Genomic DNA, 17,097 nt, shown 5'->3' with positions numbered 1-17,097 from the left:
CAACGCCCGCATTAAAATCTTCATGCCATCGTCAATCGCCAATTTACTCCTCGTCACCAATCTGTAGCCTGATTAGCATCTGTACTCCAAAAGCGTTGTTGAGAATGACGTACCTTCGGCGCCAGGTAGAAGCGCAGGTAGCTCTGGCCCACCAAAGTGTACTCAACCAGCAGAGGGACCTCGTTGGACAGGCAGATCTTGACCTGCTTGGACATGGCGGCGGCCTTGCAGAAGTTGACGAGGTACTTGAGGGAGAAGGTCAGGGAGACGGGCTCGGTAAGCTCAATGTCGACGTTCAGCTCAGGCTTGTCGACGTTGGTGTGGCTGCGGAGGGTCACGGATCCGTTACCAATGTCGCCAGTGCAGGCAAACTTGACACCGTCCTTGCTCGCGTCGATCGTCACTGTAGGTAGATTTGTCAGTCTTTGTACATATCAATTGCCCGCACACCGACTACTCACCGGACTCGCTCATGGCCTGCAGATCTCCGCAAATACGCTTGAACTCGGAGCTGGGCATGGTGATGGTGGCGGCGTACTCCGTCTCGGGGATACCAAGGTGCTCTTGGTCGATATCCATCAGCTTGAGGTCGTACTCGCTGATGCGGTCGTGCTCCGAGCTCTCGAAGACGATGTTGAGGCTGTCGGGGGCGTCCTCGGCCTTAAGCGTCAGGACATCCTCGCCCTGGGCGGCACGGAGAACCTTCTGCAGAGAGGCGAGGTTGAGGCCAAGCGCAATGTTGCGGTCGCAGCGGTAGGGAGAGAAGGCCTCGGTCTTGAGGGCCATGGACACGAGCGCGACGTGTGAGTTGTCCATGGCCTGCAGCATGATGCCGGAGTCATTGCAGTCGAAGTTGCAGTCCTGGACAAGCTCTCTGATGGATTCAACCACCTTCTTGAGGATGTCGGCCTGGTCGAGTCTGGCTTCAAGCATTTCTGCACAATGTTAGCCGTGTGTCACAACTCCGCATTAGACAAAAAATCGGTGAGCGAAAAGACAGGAGAGAACGTACTGGCTGATTGTTTGCGTGGAAAAAGAGGAGATGGGGTATCTGGAAAATCAAGGAAATGTACGACGAAGCGCAAAGATTGATCGTGAGCTTTGGCAAAAAAGTTGAGTAGTCGAGGTGATAGTTAAGAAGGAGAAGTCGCGAAGCACTTTAATGGGCAGACACGTAGCGCGTGGTCGTGGTGGGCTGGAGTGGAGGGGAGACGCGTCCAGCCTTCAGTAGGGCTCGACGCCAATCTAACGCGCGCGGGGCAGGAAGAATCAATGATTGATGATGGCACGTGCGCCTTCTACCGACGTAAGGCAGCCTGGAGCTGATAAGTAAGCTGCTAGGCACGCTTGACCTCTCTGAGGAAACTGGCCCGGGCTCACCGGACTCCCAGCGGACTCCATGCTCAGGGGCTTGAGATTCCCCTGAATCGTGGCCCCTTTCCTTTACCCTGCCAACTGGAGTCCTTTGTTTAATACATTTGAGACAAAACATTGGCAACAACAATGAAAGTGCATTTGGCAACTGATCACAAGCGCAGTTGGTTATTCATTCGAGACTTTTCAATTATCTTAAGATACTAAGTAGTCTGTACAGTTTTGGGCTCGCTGAAGAGCCTGACATCAACGTCGTCATAAAGTACAAATGAATGATTTCAGTGAACGATGCCTCCTGTCCCTGAGTTCCATGGCCCCTTCTATATGCAGTCGGCAAAACGAGAGTGTTTGCGCGAATTAAGTGTCAAACAATAAAGGGAAAATAAGGCAAAAATGACTGTACGATTAGTTGGTTTCCTGTTCCAAAACGCCCATTGTCTGTCGTTAATTATCATGTTCTCGTCACATCGAAACGATGCGTGACGGATTGGTCCCTGCGCGAGGGCGGGGTCGTAGGTTGATGACCATCTCGAGCTCCTTGAGCATGCCCCTGTTTGCATCCGCTTTTTCTCTGAGTGATTCTCGCTTTTCTCGATCTTCCCTCATCTTGATGATGCGTTCCTCTCTGGTAAGCAGACTTTTTGGCCGTGGCAGGGCGACAGCCTCGAAGATCTCTTCGGTGTCGGGTTCGCCTGTGCTGCTGAAGTCTAAACTCGATGGCGACTCTCCGTTGAGCGCCTTCAGAGCTTCAGCGGCGCCTCCTTCTTCCACAGTTGTAAGCCCGCTTAGCGAGCTAGCAGGAGACAGCAAGGTGCTCATAGACGAGAGCCTCTTCTCATTCCGGTCAATGCCCACTGCAAGGGCTGCTTTGCCTTCCTCCCAAGCCTGCATCAGGATCTTCAAGTCCGCGCCAATAGATTCGTACTGAGCCATGAGATCGGAACCAAGCTCGGAAATGTCGTCGGATTCGTTGAGACTGCGGTCCGACTCCTCTCGAAGCAGTGTCAGCTTCGCTTGAAGACCGCGGATCCCACTGGATAGGGAGTTAAGCTTGCGCAATTGTGATCTCCATCTCTCCCTGCCGGGTGTCAGGGGCATCTTTGGAGTTGGCGGTGCCGGGAATGCTTCGGGAATGTTAGCATTTGGTGGTCAGATAATGACTGCCGGTAACTTACACTCTTCCTCACTCAAAAGTCTCCTCAGCCTCTCGAACGCAGTCTGTGTAACCGTGTTGAGCGTGCGCACCGCTTCGACCGTAGTTGTCCACCTCAGCAGGTCGCTGCTATCACCACTTGCGTCCAAGGCCAGTAGCGCACACAAAAACATCTTACGGATGGTGTGGAACCGTGCGGCGAGAATCTTGAGCGTCCGCAGGGACTCGGGGTCGTCAAACTCATTTTCCTTGAACCCCAATTTGGCATCCGACATGTCGAAGTCGCTTATATCGTAAATATCGTAGTACTTCTCCAGGTCGAGCTGCTCCGAGAACCCCTTGACCACAAGCATGGTCTGATCGTAGGCTGGAATGACATCTGCAAAGCAAGCCTTCAAGGCTTTGCGCAGGCGCACGCACTTCCGAGTCTGTGAGCGGTCTTCGATGCGACTGATGGGCGGCAGTGGCGCACTCCTAAACCATGTGTCAGCGCATACAAGCCTTTTTTCTCCATCATCGTCGGAAAAATCAGGGACAAAACCAAACTTACAGACGGTAGCCTCTGGACACAAGTTCCACCTCTTGTACCAATGCGACGGCCGCGCCAGTCGCGCTGTCGAATTCCTGAGAGTTTGAAACAAACGCAGTGACCTCTGACATTGCTTGCAGCCGTCTATACCTCAACCACTGCCTCCGCATAAACACATGGACGATCCCTGCAGCGATCACGGCCACAAACAGAATTACCGCAACCCATTTCTTGTTCCAAGTTCCCGAACCTGCGAGCCAGTTGATCGTGACGGCCAAAGCCAAGGCGCTCAAGACTGCTGCGACAGCGCCTGTTGAGTCCAGCAACTTGTCGGTCGAATTGCCGTCAATCGGAGGGTTGGCAGGCCGGGATGATGCATGGTGCTGGGATAATATTGAGTGTCCACTCAATAGCTGGGATGCGATAATGGTATAGCGAAATTGCTCGAGGAATTTGGAGTTGTCGGCTCGGTCAATCCTAGACGCTACCGCAATCTGAAAGAGGACACACAACACCGGTCAGTAATTTCCCCATGTGACACGGAAAGGGGATTTCGGGTGTTGCGCACTGAGTAGCTCTTTCTGTAGGACTTGTCGGTGGAGGACTTGGTCGGAATGTTTATCTGTAGAGGGTTGTTGCGAAATCTCGACCTGACCATGGGCCGACCTGTCGGCGCGAATTCTGGGCTCGAGGGAGGTGACAAGTCGTAGTTTGGAGGATCCTCGTGCGCCCAATCTGCCTGCTCGTTTTCGCCTTCATCTGTCGAGCGCACATCGTCAGTCGCAGTTCTAACGAGCACTTGGGGCGCGGTTTCTTCGCGGGGACTGGACTCACCACGAAGGTACTCGGCGAGCGGCGACTGGTCGAACACAACGGGCTCCATCTAGCGACCTGGCGACAAGTTTCGTTTCGACGAGGCACTTGCAAGCAACACGGCCATCTGCGGTCGCGCTCTTCAGTAGTCGTGTTGCCGCAGCGTCGTGGAATCGTAACGGAAAGGAAACGAGGGGCAGTTGCAAATAGAAACCATGGACAAACTCAAGTGGGAGACGCAAAACATGTGCAATGAGTATATGGACGGTGCCTCGGGGATATATACGGTTCGTGTAGGATACGTAGTGTGATTGCGGAGTGTGTTGCACAGGGGGGGTGGGAAGGGAGAGTTGGAACACTGCTCGTGCTCCAAAGCGCCGACCTGCCAGTGACCAAAGTGACCTGCTGCCACTCGCGGATGGGGAAGGATCCCGCACCCCTGTAACCGATTAACGTGCAAGGGGTAAGTCGCTGTTTTTGGGGTCTTCAGTGGGGTGGATCTTAACGACATCCACCTCACTCACTCTCTGAGAAACCGACACCGACGGCCACGAGCCATCTTCACCTGACTCCCAGAGGGTGAGTTTTAGTCTATATCAACCGCCCAACAATACTTGCAGGGGAATCCGATCAATAACGCACTACATAGAGACCGTTGGTCTTTTTACCAGGGGAGAATGGACCTTACTTACAGCCACTTTCTTGGGGTCAAAGGGATGAGCCGGGGCTAGCGACTAGACCCGTTAGCTACGAGCTACCTACTTTCTCTCTCTGTCTTACTCTGTGATACGTTCGATCGTCACCGCAGTCCTCCTTCTCGTTATTAGTTATTGATACCGTACTTTATGTCAACCTCGCTGCAGTCAACATTTTTACCGTCCTCTCTGTTGTCCTCTGTCGCTCTTGGTCATTGGTGTCATTCAAGACGCTCCTGTCGGTGGGGTGACTGCAGATGATCGACCCAGCCAACGAAGCGAACGGTGAAGAGAGCACGCCGCGCCGCGCATCCCGTATGTACCACGTACTTTATTAACGTGGTATTATTTGCATAGTTTTTAAATTTGGTACATGGGACGACACGGGGCGGAGCCGAGACCGAACTGGGGGCCCCTGGCGCTAACGCAGGTAGGAACATTGTTACACCGGAATCCGGAATCCAGGTCGGGCCCGTCTGAAGGCTCCGTCGGGTAGGCGAATTGAGTTAGATGGCCGTTAGGCGCATTACCTAATCTTGCCCGCCTAGCTGAAGCACAGCTCTACCACGTCGAGCAAGGCAGACATCACGACGACGGCAGCACGATCGCGAATCCCCAATCCCGGTGTCGCCCCAGACGAACCAAGCCCCCAAGCGAAGGTGCAATCCCGCACGCAACAACCGCAGCCATGCCGACCGAACGCGACTACCAAATCTCTCCGATCGTACAGGAGTCCGTGATACACAACACAAAGGTGGGATACAAGCTTCCCCGAGGCGGGTTGGATGGATGGATAAATAGGCGTGCTCTCTGGCTGTTGCGACTTTTTGCTAACTCTCTGCTTCCACGCACGCCAGGCCCTGTCAAATTTGCAAAGTCTCACAGCGTCCCTGTTCGGCGTCGCCGCCGGCATCCTCGGGCTCGAATCCTACAGCGGCTTCCTCTTTTATATCCTCTTCTCGTTTCTCACCGTCCTCCTCGTCTACGTCTTCCACATCGCGCCGCAATCGACTGCTGCAGGACTTCCGTTCCTCAGCACTAGCCGGTACTTCAGGGGGCCTTTCGAGTTCTGGACCGGTGGATTGTTTGCTGGGCTCCCGGGTTTCATCCTGACCTGGACACTCTTCTATGGCCTTGTAAGGGCATGATGACGGCATCGTGAAGTGTGGGAGTGGTTGGCGTCTGGGCGTTTACAGGAAGTCGTCTATTGCTGGAATAAAACTACAGAAAGGAAAGAATACATCGATAATGAGGAAAGAAATCGACGAAGACGAAATCAAAGCTAGCATGACGCAGTAAACAAAAGTACAACGCTCTTACGGCGAAATCCAATATTCAAAACCAACGCTTGTCGCTCGCGAATCAATCAACAATCTCCACCACAGTTCCGACGAATCCTTCAAGCCCAGACTTATCATTGCGGCCACCTTCGAGGAGCAAGATTTGTGAACCCATCTCAACCCACTCCCGGCTAGTCAGCAACTCCAATGTTACCTGGACGCCCCCAACGAGTTCCGAGTTTGTCATGGACTCATCGTGATCGTTCATGTTGAAAATGTCTTCCCCGTCATCGGATGATTTCATGGCCTGCTCGTGGCGCACTCTTGACACTCCCATGACTCTGGCGGCTGCTCGTACGCTTCCAACATAGAGATTTACTAGAGATCCATAGGTCAGGAACGCCGTGTTTGGCTCTTGGAATAACGCTGTCAGTCCACTCGCGGCCTGGAGAGACATTCCTGTATCCACCATGTGCTTTGATGGGATTGCCAGGACCATGCCTTTCCTGATGCGAGGTGCATTCGACAGCCGCTCAAAATCACCCTCTGTGAGGCTCTCGGGCGGCATATCCAGAACGATCCCAATGGTGCCAACTTGGCCGGCTTCAAGGGTGTTAACCGGAAGCCTCAGGTTGCGGATGCTGACAATCTTCGCCTTGTGCCATTCTCCCTTAATAGTCGAGGCCGCAACCGTGTTACGTATCGCGATCTTGGCCAGCTCTGCGGAAGAGGGGTGGGATATTGACAAGCCGTAGTTACCTGGAGAGGGCCTATCCTCTGGTGTCATGCCCTTGAAGTCGTCATCGCCCGAAGGAAATGGCCCAACCACGATGGCGTCCCCCACGGAGAGCTTTCCGAATCTCAAATAACCCGACACTACAGTTCCAGTGTCATTCTGGTTGGGATTCTCAGCAAGGGAGGCATAGGACGCAGGTAGACTAAAGGTGTCGTCGACGTGGAATAGGCAGGAAGGCTGCTCCGGGTTCAGGGCCATCCCCACAAAGTCATGCGCAGTCGGCACAGGTGGTAATGGGAGATTCTCCAAGAGGGCATGGGCCAACCCTATGCCCGCACCACTGACGGCGCTGGTAAGGACGATGGGTATGTGCTTGAGCAAGTCTCCGCTCTGCTCCATTTCGTTGGTGAGAACTTGGGCCTTGTTGAGCTCTGCCGAGGGAATTCTGCTCCATTCCTGAGCACCACCTGCGGCAGGTTGCAGGATCTTGGGAACCCGGCCAGCCTCTTTGACATGTGTCAATACTTGTCCTAGAGTTCTCTGCAAACTAGCTTTGGTTGCCAGGTCAAGTTTCGTGATGACAATGACCAGAGGAGTCTTGAGTTTTAGGCACAATTCCAGATGGGCTTTTGCGAGGTCTACACCTGCGCCTGCGATTCCGAGGACTTCGTTGGCCGTCGAGCTGGCACCATCCTTGGTAGAGCTGGCTTCATTGTCGTCAGCGGCCAAGCATAGGACCGTCCATTGGGGAGCCCAGCCGAATAACCCTCGGAGAATGGTGCGGCGGTATCGGGGGTGCCCGGCAGAGTCGGAGACAAAAACCAGACGGCCATTTTCGGCGCTGTCGTGGATATCGATCCATGATTCGACGTGGTCCTGGGAAAAGTTGAAGATGGCGTGATCCTGGTACCCAATGAGCTCTTGGGCTACTGAGCTGGTCAAGCCGGAGGCGACCTCATGGCGATGCTTGAAAAGACTGATACGGCTCTTCCCACGACCGTTGTCGAGAGTTCCAGTTGACAGTGTCCCCAGAAGAGTAGATTTGCCAGACGTTGTTGGCCCCGTGAGCGTTATCCTAAGCTGGTCGGTCGTAGAACGACCCCTGCTTGGTAACACGACAGGCTCATTGGCTCTAGGAGACTGCTTGACCTCCCGATGGCCACTCTCGGGGATTTCTGCAAGAGAATGCTTGGCTGAGAAGTCCGGAGTCACCAATGCCTCAACCACCCACAGCCTCGCTTGTCGTCCAATCTGGGCCGGCTGCGATGCTACATTGTCCACCAATTCGGATGTTTCCAGCCACTCGCATTCTCCCACGATGACATGACGAAGAATTTCGACTCTACAGCCCAGCGTGGCCGCCATCACCCTAAGAGTTGTGATACTCTCATCCATCTCGTCCTTTGTCAATCCCACCAGGGTTCCGTCGTCAGCCACTCCAATCTCGTACAGAGCACCGCGAGATTCTTCCAGTCCCGGGAGCGGTTTCTGCGGCGTCAACGCCTGACTCAAGTCGGCCGTGTCATCAGGCAATTTGGGAACAATCAAGTCTTTGGGGTTCAAGGCATGGTAGGCACAGGACTGCTGCAATCTCCACAGAAGCTGCGTCGTCAATTGCTGCAGGCGCACCTGGCGACTCTGGCTCGATGCAGATAGAGCCGCAGGCATAACCTTGGCAGGTCGCGTCGCGGAAGCAGAAGTCTTGGGGTGCTGGGAAGGCGGCTTGCCAATAGTGCTCATTGAAGTGTAAGTCCGTCTCGGTCGGAGGAGCAGGTGAAGCTTGTACTCAGTTGGTCCCTCCTGAGGCTCTGCTTCCAGTTTGGTGACTCCATAGTCAGAGAGGTGGCCAGGCTGAGGTTCCCCATTTTCCGAGGGAGGTTGAGACTTTGGTGTCCTTCCCAGCTCTTCCGGAGCCAGCCACGGGGAGGAGACCCGTTGAGGGTCAGTTTCGAAGGTGAATATTGATCCGGAGGCCATGATTGATACTCAGGCGGTGGTAGGTTCAGTGGCGGATTCTATATCCGTAATGTCGATAATGGACAAGGCCAATATGGGTATAAGCGTGTTTTGTGATGAGCTATTGCGGGAACACAGGTGGAATGACGAGTTGCTATACGCGGGATCATCTTGAAAGCTGAGGTAAAGGTTGCTTGAGGCGGTGATTCAAGGTCAGGCGTCGTTGACGACGAGTGATGGCTGGATAGAGCTCAACTAGAAGTCTAGTTGGAGGCCATTGCGAATTCTTGGGTGAGTTCAGGTCGATAGGTGATGCTGTAGAAGCGGGAGGTGGCAACCGTTAAAGGCGCATATGAGGCGTGGCGAGTTGTTCGGTTGAGGACGTTGAAGTTCTCGAAAGACGGTATGACTCGGAGACGGTGAAGTCTCAGCCAAGGTGTGACGCAGCGAACGTGGGTGGACAGCTAGGTGGGATCAAAGGGTCCTTCCTGTCTGGTGGCTTGACCTTGCCTGCGCTGCGGAGAAAGTGCGGGTAACCTACTAGCGCATTCTGCCCGCGGTGAATCACTCCCCGGAACCCACAGCCGGAGCTGGTTCCCAGTCTGGCAGGAAGGACCAGCGCCGCTTTCCCAAGCCAGCATTTTCCTTCATCAAGGTAACTTCATGATGATGATACTCGCTGCTGACAATGATGATGTACAGGAAAAATTGCACTTGAACCTAGTGAAGGCTTCTGTTGTCTGTAATTCACCAAGTGAATGTCTACCGATGGGCAGTACGGACAGGCAGAGGCGTGGTGTCAAGTCATGACATCTTAAAAACGGCGGTACGGATACCAATTGCCGTATTGCAGGTGAGGTATGTCTCCCTCACTGTCAATGTCTGACTTGTTGCTGCAGACTTTGGCCCCACTTGGGTACCAAGGCTCCTGGCAGCAGGCTAACCTACCCGCGACCGCCTGCCTGCTCCTTGCTATTTCTGCAAGCACTAGGTGGGAGATGTACCTCGGTACTTCTTCACCCCAACACGCACCCAGGGTCTTTCTGTCGCTGGGCTATTCGGCTGCCCCTCCTGGAACGCTGGAACGCTGGATCGAACATGGTGTTGAAGAAGTGATGGAGCACTCGACGGAACTCATTAGTTTCGAAGATCACCCAGGTCCGCTGATCTCCCTTCTCCTTTTTGACGAGATCAGATGCGGACCTCTTTCTGAAATTGAGCGGGTTACTCTCTGCTGAATATCTGCTGAGTATGGTGCAGCCGATGAAGAGGCTGGCATGAGTATTTTTATGCTTTCGTGGACGCACGACAAACGCGCTCAGCTTACTCATGCTTAAGACCGTCTGTATTACTGCATATGCGTCCTGACTGAGGACCTTGGTTGCGGATAAGACAGGCCCGGAAGACAAAGCTGAGCTGAAAATGTCAAGACAATGGACGAGGAACACGAACGTCCTTTGACGCTAGACCCGAGGCTGAGCCAAGCATGCAGCGCCGTCATAGGCTCATGGCGGCGGCCATTCTTTACAGCCCACTCTGCGCCATGGAAACATTCCAATTGTCGGCTGCCTAGGTACCGACGGGGGAACTGACTGACAGCGGCCACTTTTAGAGCGTGAACCGTCTCTTTCTCGAAATTGCGAATCGCTCCCCCGCCAGATGCAGATGCAGCGCTGAACCCAGCTCAGTCGCATGTCGAGCACTTGTTCCAGACGACCTGCACAATTAGGCCGCGCTGTTCGCTGACTGCCCCTAACCCCTCCGGCTCAGCCCAATCTTTTGCCCATCTCAGTCAGGTCCTAAACAGCCTGGCCTGACGAATGTTTTATGGCTTAGACCCTGAGGGGCGCATCCGCTCGTCTTCGAAACACACCCAAGACGGTCCCGATTTTGCCACATAAAGCTGCAGTAAGCCCGCAGTCGGTAGGCGGTACTTGCTCCCAATCCTAGGTACCTGCACCTGCAACCCCCCTGCCACCCGCCCGCTCGCCGTCTCCAGTAATTGTCCTGTCCATCCTCTGAGGGTTGCCTCTGCTACACCGTGTCCATCCTTCAAATCTTCTCCTGATCTCTTTTCTTACCTTTCTAGATTAACTTTCTGCAGAGCACGTTGCCTTGTGTTTTGCTTCCTTCCAGAATACCTCTGCGATCGTATTTCGGCCGTTGCCCTGCTTCAACACCCCACCCATCGACAATCTAGCATACAATCCCAATCCCGCCCCAGCTATCATGAAGAAGTTCGGCTTCGGTAAGAAGAGCGGCGGCGACGACGGCGACGACGCCAGCCGCTCTGCTCTGTTCGGCAGCAAGAAGAACAAGTCCCCCGCACCCGGCTCCGACAACCCATATGCTCAAGCACCCGCTGGCAACGACCCCTACGCCCAAGATAACAACAAGTATGCCAACATGACGCCCTACCAGGCAGCTCGAGCAGGCAACACTGCTCCTGGCGGTGTGCCCGGTGGCCTCCCCAGCGGACCTCGCGCTGGAGGCGGCTACGGCGCTCCTCCTCAGCCTGCGGGAGGTTACGGAAACGAAAAGTACGGCGCTGCTGGTGGCTACGGAGCCAATCGCTACGACAACGCCAACCAAAACGCCTACGGTGGCGCTGCTGGCGGGGCTCGTGGTCCTGGTGGTTACGGAGGTCTGGGCAGAACCAACAGCAACGATACCGACGCTCAGCGTGATGAACTTTTTGGAGGAGCTCAGGATCGCTACCAGCAGAAGCAGCAGCAACCTGGAGGATACGGACAATCCGGAGGATACGGACAGTCTGGAGGATATGGTGATGACGGCGCATCTGGCGCCGGCGGAGGTTACGGTGGTTATGGAGAGAGCCGCGAGCTAACGGCTGAGGAGCAAGAGGCGGAAGAGTACCGTGCTACCAAGAACCAGATCACCGAGACCAGACAAGAGTCTGTGAACACCGTAAACCGAGCCCTGCAAGCGGCTTTGCAGGCTGAAGAAACTGGTCGCTCGACACTCGCGAGACTCGGAGCTCAGGGAGAACGCCTCCACAACACGGAACGAAACCTGGATCTGGCCGCGAATCACAATAAGGTTGCGGAGGACCGAGCCAAGGAGCTCAAGACTCTCAACCGCAGTATGTTTGCTGTGCATGTCAGCAACCCCTTCACATCCAAGTCTCGCGCGGCGGCGCGCGACCAAGCGGTTCTTGACCGTCACCGCCAAGAACGCGATACGCGTGAGCAGACCAGAAACGCCGCTTTCCAGTCCAACCAGCGCATGGAGGAAGCATTCAAGGAGGTTTCGCTTTCCGGCCGTCCACAAGGAAATACCAGGTCAAGCGCAGCTGAACGATCCAAATATGTCCTCGATGATAGTGATGACGAGGGCAACGATTTGGCTCGTCGCCAAGAAGATGAGATTGACGACGGCCTGGGACAGCTAGAGGGTGCCATGGGTCGTCTTAACGGCCTGGCCAGAGCCCAGCTGAGGGAGGTTGAGACACAGAACACTCTGATCAGCAAGATCAGCGAGAAGGTACGGGCATTTCGCTCTTTCATACTGTACTATGATTATGTGTCTAATACGTTTTACAGAGCGATGCTGTGGACGACGCAACCAGGATGAACAGAGAACGCCTGAACCGCATCAAGTAAAATAGAGCATCACGACAAGAGCTGGCACAAAACTCGGGGGGGCTTGATGTGCTCGCAAAAGATAAGCCCACTAGCAGTACTTCAATCAACAGTGGAAGTAAGAGCCTCCTCTATAGACTGGATGTGTTCTTGGTATACAAAGGTAGTGTGGCATCGACGGAATTAGAAGTCTTCCAACTTGTACACCTCGTATGCGGGAACCTCGTATGGGTGCGCGCTGTATTCATTTTCAGTATTCAATGCATATGACTCGCCAAACATGTGGACAAAGATACCTCTTCAGAGCAGCTACCGCGGCTTTAGTGACATCCCGTCCAACGCACACAATCTCGACCTTGTACTCGAGGACCTGCTCAAGCTCGTCGACGGTGCCGGTGTGAGGATTCGCTCCAGCAGCCGCCACGGGCATGAACTGGCCCTGGCCCGTAATCTGGAAGGCAACCTGGACATATTTGCCCTCGTCGTAGACGCCGGCGCCGGTCTTGAAGACGGCTTCCTTGGTTGCGACCAAGTGAGAAGCTACAAGTTGGTAATAACATCAGTTAACGTTGCCCTTTACAAGTACATTTAATTTCAATACGCACCAGGAACAGTCCAGTAGAGCTTGAATCGTTCGGCCATGTTTGGAGTCGTGGTGATTTGTCGATGGTGAGATGTTGCCAGCCTGATCTTGTCGCTGAAAAGGGGTCTTATACCGGTGCACGAGAGGGGAAGCACATGAGGGTGACGCAGCATGCAATTACCGCGCAGAAGCACCCCCAGAGCTGGACTCCGGATCGGCATATTATCTTTAAAGATAGCGACGAACAATGTGGATGCGTCTGACTTACGGCTTCATGTTATTCAGAAATACCCATCTGCTCAGATCGCCGACCCGTCTAGCTCACTGAGATAGCACAGTGCCGCCCTGTAGAAATGCGGGGCCTACCGCCTAATCGGGTCCCGACGAAAACCGGGGTCTGAGCCAGGGGACCCTCAAAAATTCTTACATCGGCTCTCTCACTCAACGTCAATCGGCGATTACTTCTCACGACCTGCTGTCGCTCAACATCACTTCATAATGCCACCAAAAACTGACGGCGAGCGCGCCGCCAAGAAGAGAAAACTAAACGACAAAAATGTTATCAAAGTCGGAAACAAGGTGATTTCTCTAGATGGCTACTTGAATCCTCCCGCCAAAAAGGAAGCCCCCAAGAAACAGGATCAACCGCAAGAGACGCTCAAACCAACTGGTGAAGAGGCTGCGAAATCTGAAGGGAAGGAAACAGAGAAGCCAGAGAGAAAACCTCAATCTTCGAATAAACCGCCGTTCAAAAAGCCATTCGACAAGAGTAAGCCGAGATCAGACCAACGAGGCCCGAGATGGAGGGACGATCCAGCCCTGCTTAAGGTCCGGCAGAAGCTCCCGATCTGGGCTCATAGGGAGGAAATCCAAGAGCGGATGCGCAAAAAGGATGTCCTTCTCCTCGTTGGTGAGACGGGTTCCGGAAAAAGTACTCAAGTACCCCAATTCTTGGTGAAGGAGCCTTGGTGCAAGCGGCAAAACGTCAACATCGATGGCGGAAGGGAGGTCAGTGTCGGCGGTATGATTGCCGTCACACAGCCTCGTCGAGTCGCCGCCACGACCCTCTCCCACCGCGTTTCTCGCGAAGCAGGTAGTCCTCTCGGCGAGGGCCGCGAGGGAATGGTCGGATACTCGGTTCGTTTCGATCACCAAGTGCCCAAGGGGACCAAAATCAAGTTCCTTACCGAGGGTATGCTCCTACAGGAGCTTCTCCGGGACCCCAGTCTGCGGCAGTACAGCGCCGTCGTTGTCGACGAAATCCACGAGCGAAGCGTCGATGTCGATCTGGTGTCTGGCTTTTTGAAGCAGATTGTGATGAGCGACCGGAAAGGCCGGGGAGGCATTCCCCTCAAAGTCGTCGTCATGAGTGCCACTGCCGATGTTGAGCGCATTCAGGGCTTTTTCGCGACCGACAAGCCGGAAGAAGAAGGTGACAGCATGGAGATGGATGGGCAAAAACCGAGCTCGGTCGAGGTTCTCAAGATCCAGGGCCGTCAGTTCCCAGTCAAGACGATACACACGCCAAAGCCCGTGCCCGACATTCAAGAAGCCCTTTTGAAAACCATCTTCAAGATTCATACGGAAGAACCACTTCCTGGAGACATTCTAGCATTCCTCACTGGCCAGGAGGAGATTGAATCTACGCAGTCGCTCATCGAAGAATACGCAGCGACCCTTGATTCCAATGTCCCCAAGGTCAAAGTCCTACCGCTATTCGGCCAGCTCTCTATGGAAGGCCAACACGCAGCGTTCCAGCCTATCAAAGGCATGACTAGAAAGATTGTGCTGGCCACCAATATCGCCGAAACGTCCGTTACAGTACCCGGAGTGCGCTATGTGGTGGATGGCGGAAAGGCCAAGGTCAAGCAGTATCGCTCTCGCCTGGGCATGGAATCGCTGTTGGCTAAACCTATCTCAAAGTCGTCCGCCATTCAAAGAACTGGTCGTGCCGGTCGTGAGGGCCCTGGAAAGTGCTTCAGGTTATATACTGAAGGGACATTCGACACGCTAGAGGAAGCGGATTTGCCAGAAATCCTGCGGATTGACGTTCTCGGAGCTGTGCTTACCATGAAGGCCAGAGGCATCGACGACATTCTCGGCTTTCCCTTGATGGATACCCCAGACATCGATGCCATTGAGCGGGCTCTCGTCAGCCTCCACCTGCTAGGCGCACTGGCTGACGACGGCACCATCACTGAAGCAGGCCGCAAGATGGCCGGTTTCCCCATATCCGCGCCCCTCGGCGCCGTCCTCTTGGCATCTGCCAAACCGGAGTTCGACTGCGTCCTCGAGGCCATTGACGTAATCTCATGCATCACGTCCGGCGACGACATCTTCCACCAGCTGCAATCGGAGGAGCAGCGCGAGGAGATCGAGGAGCTTCGCAAGGAACTATACCGCCGCGAGGGTGACATCCTCACGTACCTCACCACCATGCAACAATACGCCGCCGAGAACGCCGACCGCATCGAGTGGTGCAAGAAGAGAAAGGTCAACATCCGCAACATGAAGACCGCCCTCAACATCCGCAAGCAGCTCCGTAGCTTGTGCTTGAAAGAGGGCCTGCTCTCCGAGGCTCCGCCGCCGGACCCGCAGCCGTTCAGCCCGCTGGCCCCCGAACAGGCCGAGTCGCTGCTCAAGTGCTTCCTCCGCGGCTTCGTGTCCAAGACGGCTGTGCTGGCGCCGGACGCGAGCTATGTGACGTCGCAGGGCAAGCACGTCGTGGCGATCCACCCTTCGAGCGTGTTACATGGGCAGAAGAGGGAGGCAATCATGTTCCTGGAGCATGTTTTTACACAGAAGAATTACGCCAAGAAGGTGAGCGTGATTCAGGCCAACTGGATTGTGGAGGCGTTGGGAGGAACTGCATAAATCTACGCAGACACGACGATGTAATACCCTAGACTAGACAAGAGGATAAACTGTCAAAATAAGCATGGCTTTGAGGCTCAAACAATGCATTGCTTCTATATATAGATCTACATGAGGTGTTTTGTACAACGGCGTGGTTTTCCTGGCCAGGATGTCGCTATGACTCCTCCTCACCTTCGCCCTGCTGCTTGCTGCGGTCCTTGATTGCTTGCATCAGCTCATACAGTTGACCGATTTGCTCATCTAGAAGGGTGAGTTGTCAGCTAATTCACTGCCCGCCTTTCCAGGACCATGATACGTCTTTACTTACCGCTCATCTTGGCGATCTTTACAGGGTCGATCTTATCGCCCTTCCACTGGTCTCCCTCCACCTTTTGAGCGTACAGTTGCCATTCTGTGAGAAAGCCGATCTGGAACGATGTGTTAGCTTGTTGAAAATTTCGTCCTGGGTACTTCGCGGACATGCGCAGATGCGGTCTGGTTGCTGTCTCTCTTCATCCCTGTGAATGGCAATTGCCCGGGCGGGGACCGCCAATCACATGTAGCGTATTACAACACCAATCCACGAAGAGATCGTGTACACTGTGTCGAGGGAAGCTTATTCGGGTTCAGACGCTAAAGAAGCATCCCAAAGATGCGTTTTTGAAGGCAAAGGAATAGGCAAGGGCATCGGATTCAGGATAGGACATACCAGATGCGCCGGGTTGTCCACGGTGCGGTGCGCGCGGAACTCAGCCTTGATGTACTCATCGCCCAACAGCCTCATCTCCGTAGGCAGGTACTTTCGGTGTGCGCGAAGGAGACGTCTGTATAGCGGGATGGGCGGAAGAAGAGCCATCGGTGTGTTCCCCAGGCCCTTGGGGATCGAGGCCGAGGCCATTCTCATGAGTGACGGCCGCATGGTATGTGTCCCGTCTTTGGTATGCCTTTGGCAGTAAGGGTTTGTGGTGAGCCCTTGATGAATATGGTGGCCGTTTATTAGAGGTCGGATTCAACGTGGTCTTCGAAATTCGGTTGGTCTTTTTAAGCTGTCCAGGAATGGACGCTAGGTCTTTGGTTCGTTTCGTGATGATTCGAGTTTGTGGTTCGTCTTGAGAGTGATTGATGTTGTCATTGACGCATTTTCCGAGGTCTAGATGGACCCATACAGTGTGGGTTGTTACAGTGCACAGTCCATCTTCAGCTCAATCTTGACGATTCGAACAACTTGAAAGATAATTTACAATGAGTTCAGTCCTTTGTCCAAGTTCTTGATTTTTCTTCTTCTTCTTTTGGCCTGTATAAAACGTTATAACCTGTGGTCTGAAGCTATTTGCTGATAAATCCGGTCAACATTATGTGTATGAATAACATCGCCTCGTAGTTGTCGAAGCTTTGCATACAAAGACACTAACATCCTCCTTTATATCCCATCTCCTGGGTTTCATCTGGCTGATAATCGCATCTAAGAACTCCCATGCGTTCATCTCCATGTCACAACACTCCTGAACATCCTCCCGACG

The 17,097-nt window shown here is 54.0% G+C and overlaps 8 protein-coding genes across 8 annotated transcripts; 3 read left to right on the top strand and 5 right to left on the bottom strand.

The window, feature by feature from the left end:
- Positions 1–43: 43 nt before the first annotated feature.
- Positions 44–1,401, bottom strand: pcn1 (Proliferating cell nuclear antigen; the record flags this gene model as incomplete). The annotated part of the gene is made up of 5 exons (XM_066150726.1): positions 44–61; positions 114–403; positions 462–935; positions 1,013–1,051; positions 1,353–1,401. 5 exons carry the CDS (start codon positions 1,399–1,401, stop codon positions 44–46), a joined length of 870 nt encoding a protein of 289 aa, XP_066009913.1.
- A 435-nt stretch (positions 1,402–1,836) lies between these two features.
- On the bottom strand, positions 1,837–3,939 carry CGGC5_v000850 (uncharacterized protein; the record flags this gene model as incomplete). The annotated part of the gene is made up of 5 exons (XM_066150725.1): positions 1,837–2,498; positions 2,550–3,001; positions 3,078–3,550; positions 3,625–3,815; positions 3,894–3,939. 5 exons carry the CDS (start codon positions 3,937–3,939, stop codon positions 1,837–1,839), a joined length of 1,824 nt encoding a protein of 607 aa, XP_066009912.1.
- Positions 3,940–5,252: 1,313 nt separating this feature from the next.
- Positions 5,253–5,712, top strand: CGGC5_v000849 (ER membrane protein complex subunit 6; the record flags this gene model as incomplete). Its single annotated transcript, XM_032020090.1, has 2 exons — positions 5,253–5,318; positions 5,422–5,712. 2 exons carry the CDS (start codon positions 5,253–5,255, stop codon positions 5,710–5,712), a joined length of 357 nt encoding a protein of 118 aa, XP_031882781.1.
- A 214-nt stretch (positions 5,713–5,926) lies between these two features.
- On the bottom strand, positions 5,927–8,557 carry GTPBP2 (GTP-binding protein 2; the record flags this gene model as incomplete). The annotated part of the gene is made up of 1 exon (XM_032020091.1): positions 5,927–8,557. One exon carries the CDS (start codon positions 8,555–8,557, stop codon positions 5,927–5,929), a length of 2,631 nt encoding a protein of 876 aa, XP_031882778.1.
- Positions 8,558–10,765: 2,208 nt separating this feature from the next.
- Positions 10,766–12,159, top strand: sec9 (Protein transport protein sec9; the record flags this gene model as incomplete). Its single annotated transcript, XM_032020092.1, has 2 exons — positions 10,766–12,040; positions 12,100–12,159. The coding sequence occupies 2 exons, from the start codon at positions 10,766–10,768 to the stop codon at positions 12,157–12,159; spliced, it is 1,335 nt and encodes a 444-aa protein (XP_031882777.1).
- Positions 12,160–12,321: 162 nt separating this feature from the next.
- CGGC5_v000846 (GTP cyclohydrolase 1 type 2-like protein) lies at positions 12,322–12,780 on the bottom strand (the record flags this gene model as incomplete). Its single annotated transcript, XM_032020093.1, has 3 exons — positions 12,322–12,376; positions 12,435–12,678; positions 12,744–12,780. The coding sequence occupies 3 exons, from the start codon at positions 12,778–12,780 to the stop codon at positions 12,322–12,324; spliced, it is 336 nt and encodes a 111-aa protein (XP_031882780.1).
- Positions 12,781–13,219: 439 nt separating this feature from the next.
- Positions 13,220–15,595, top strand: prh1 (putative ATP-dependent RNA helicase prh1; the record flags this gene model as incomplete). The annotated part of the gene is made up of 1 exon (XM_032020094.1): positions 13,220–15,595. The coding sequence occupies one exon, from the start codon at positions 13,220–13,222 to the stop codon at positions 15,593–15,595; it is 2,376 nt and encodes a 791-aa protein (XP_031882779.1).
- A 157-nt stretch (positions 15,596–15,752) lies between these two features.
- CGGC5_v000844 (Succinate dehydrogenase assembly factor 3) lies at positions 15,753–16,496 on the bottom strand (the record flags this gene model as incomplete). The annotated part of the gene is made up of 3 exons (XM_032020095.1): positions 15,753–15,838; positions 15,906–16,005; positions 16,287–16,496. The coding sequence occupies 3 exons, from the start codon at positions 16,494–16,496 to the stop codon at positions 15,753–15,755; spliced, it is 396 nt and encodes a 131-aa protein (XP_031882725.1).
- Positions 16,497–17,097: the final 601 nt, after the last annotated feature.

This window comes from Colletotrichum fructicola, assembly GCF_000319635.2.
Source record: "Colletotrichum fructicola Nara gc5 chromosome Unknown KSG_Nara_v1_contig01, whole genome shotgun sequence".
Lineage (NCBI taxonomy): Eukaryota > Fungi > Ascomycota > Sordariomycetes > Glomerellales > Glomerellaceae > Colletotrichum > Colletotrichum fructicola.
Note: the sequence above shows the minus strand (reverse complement) of the source record. Positions and strands in the feature narration are given on the sequence as shown.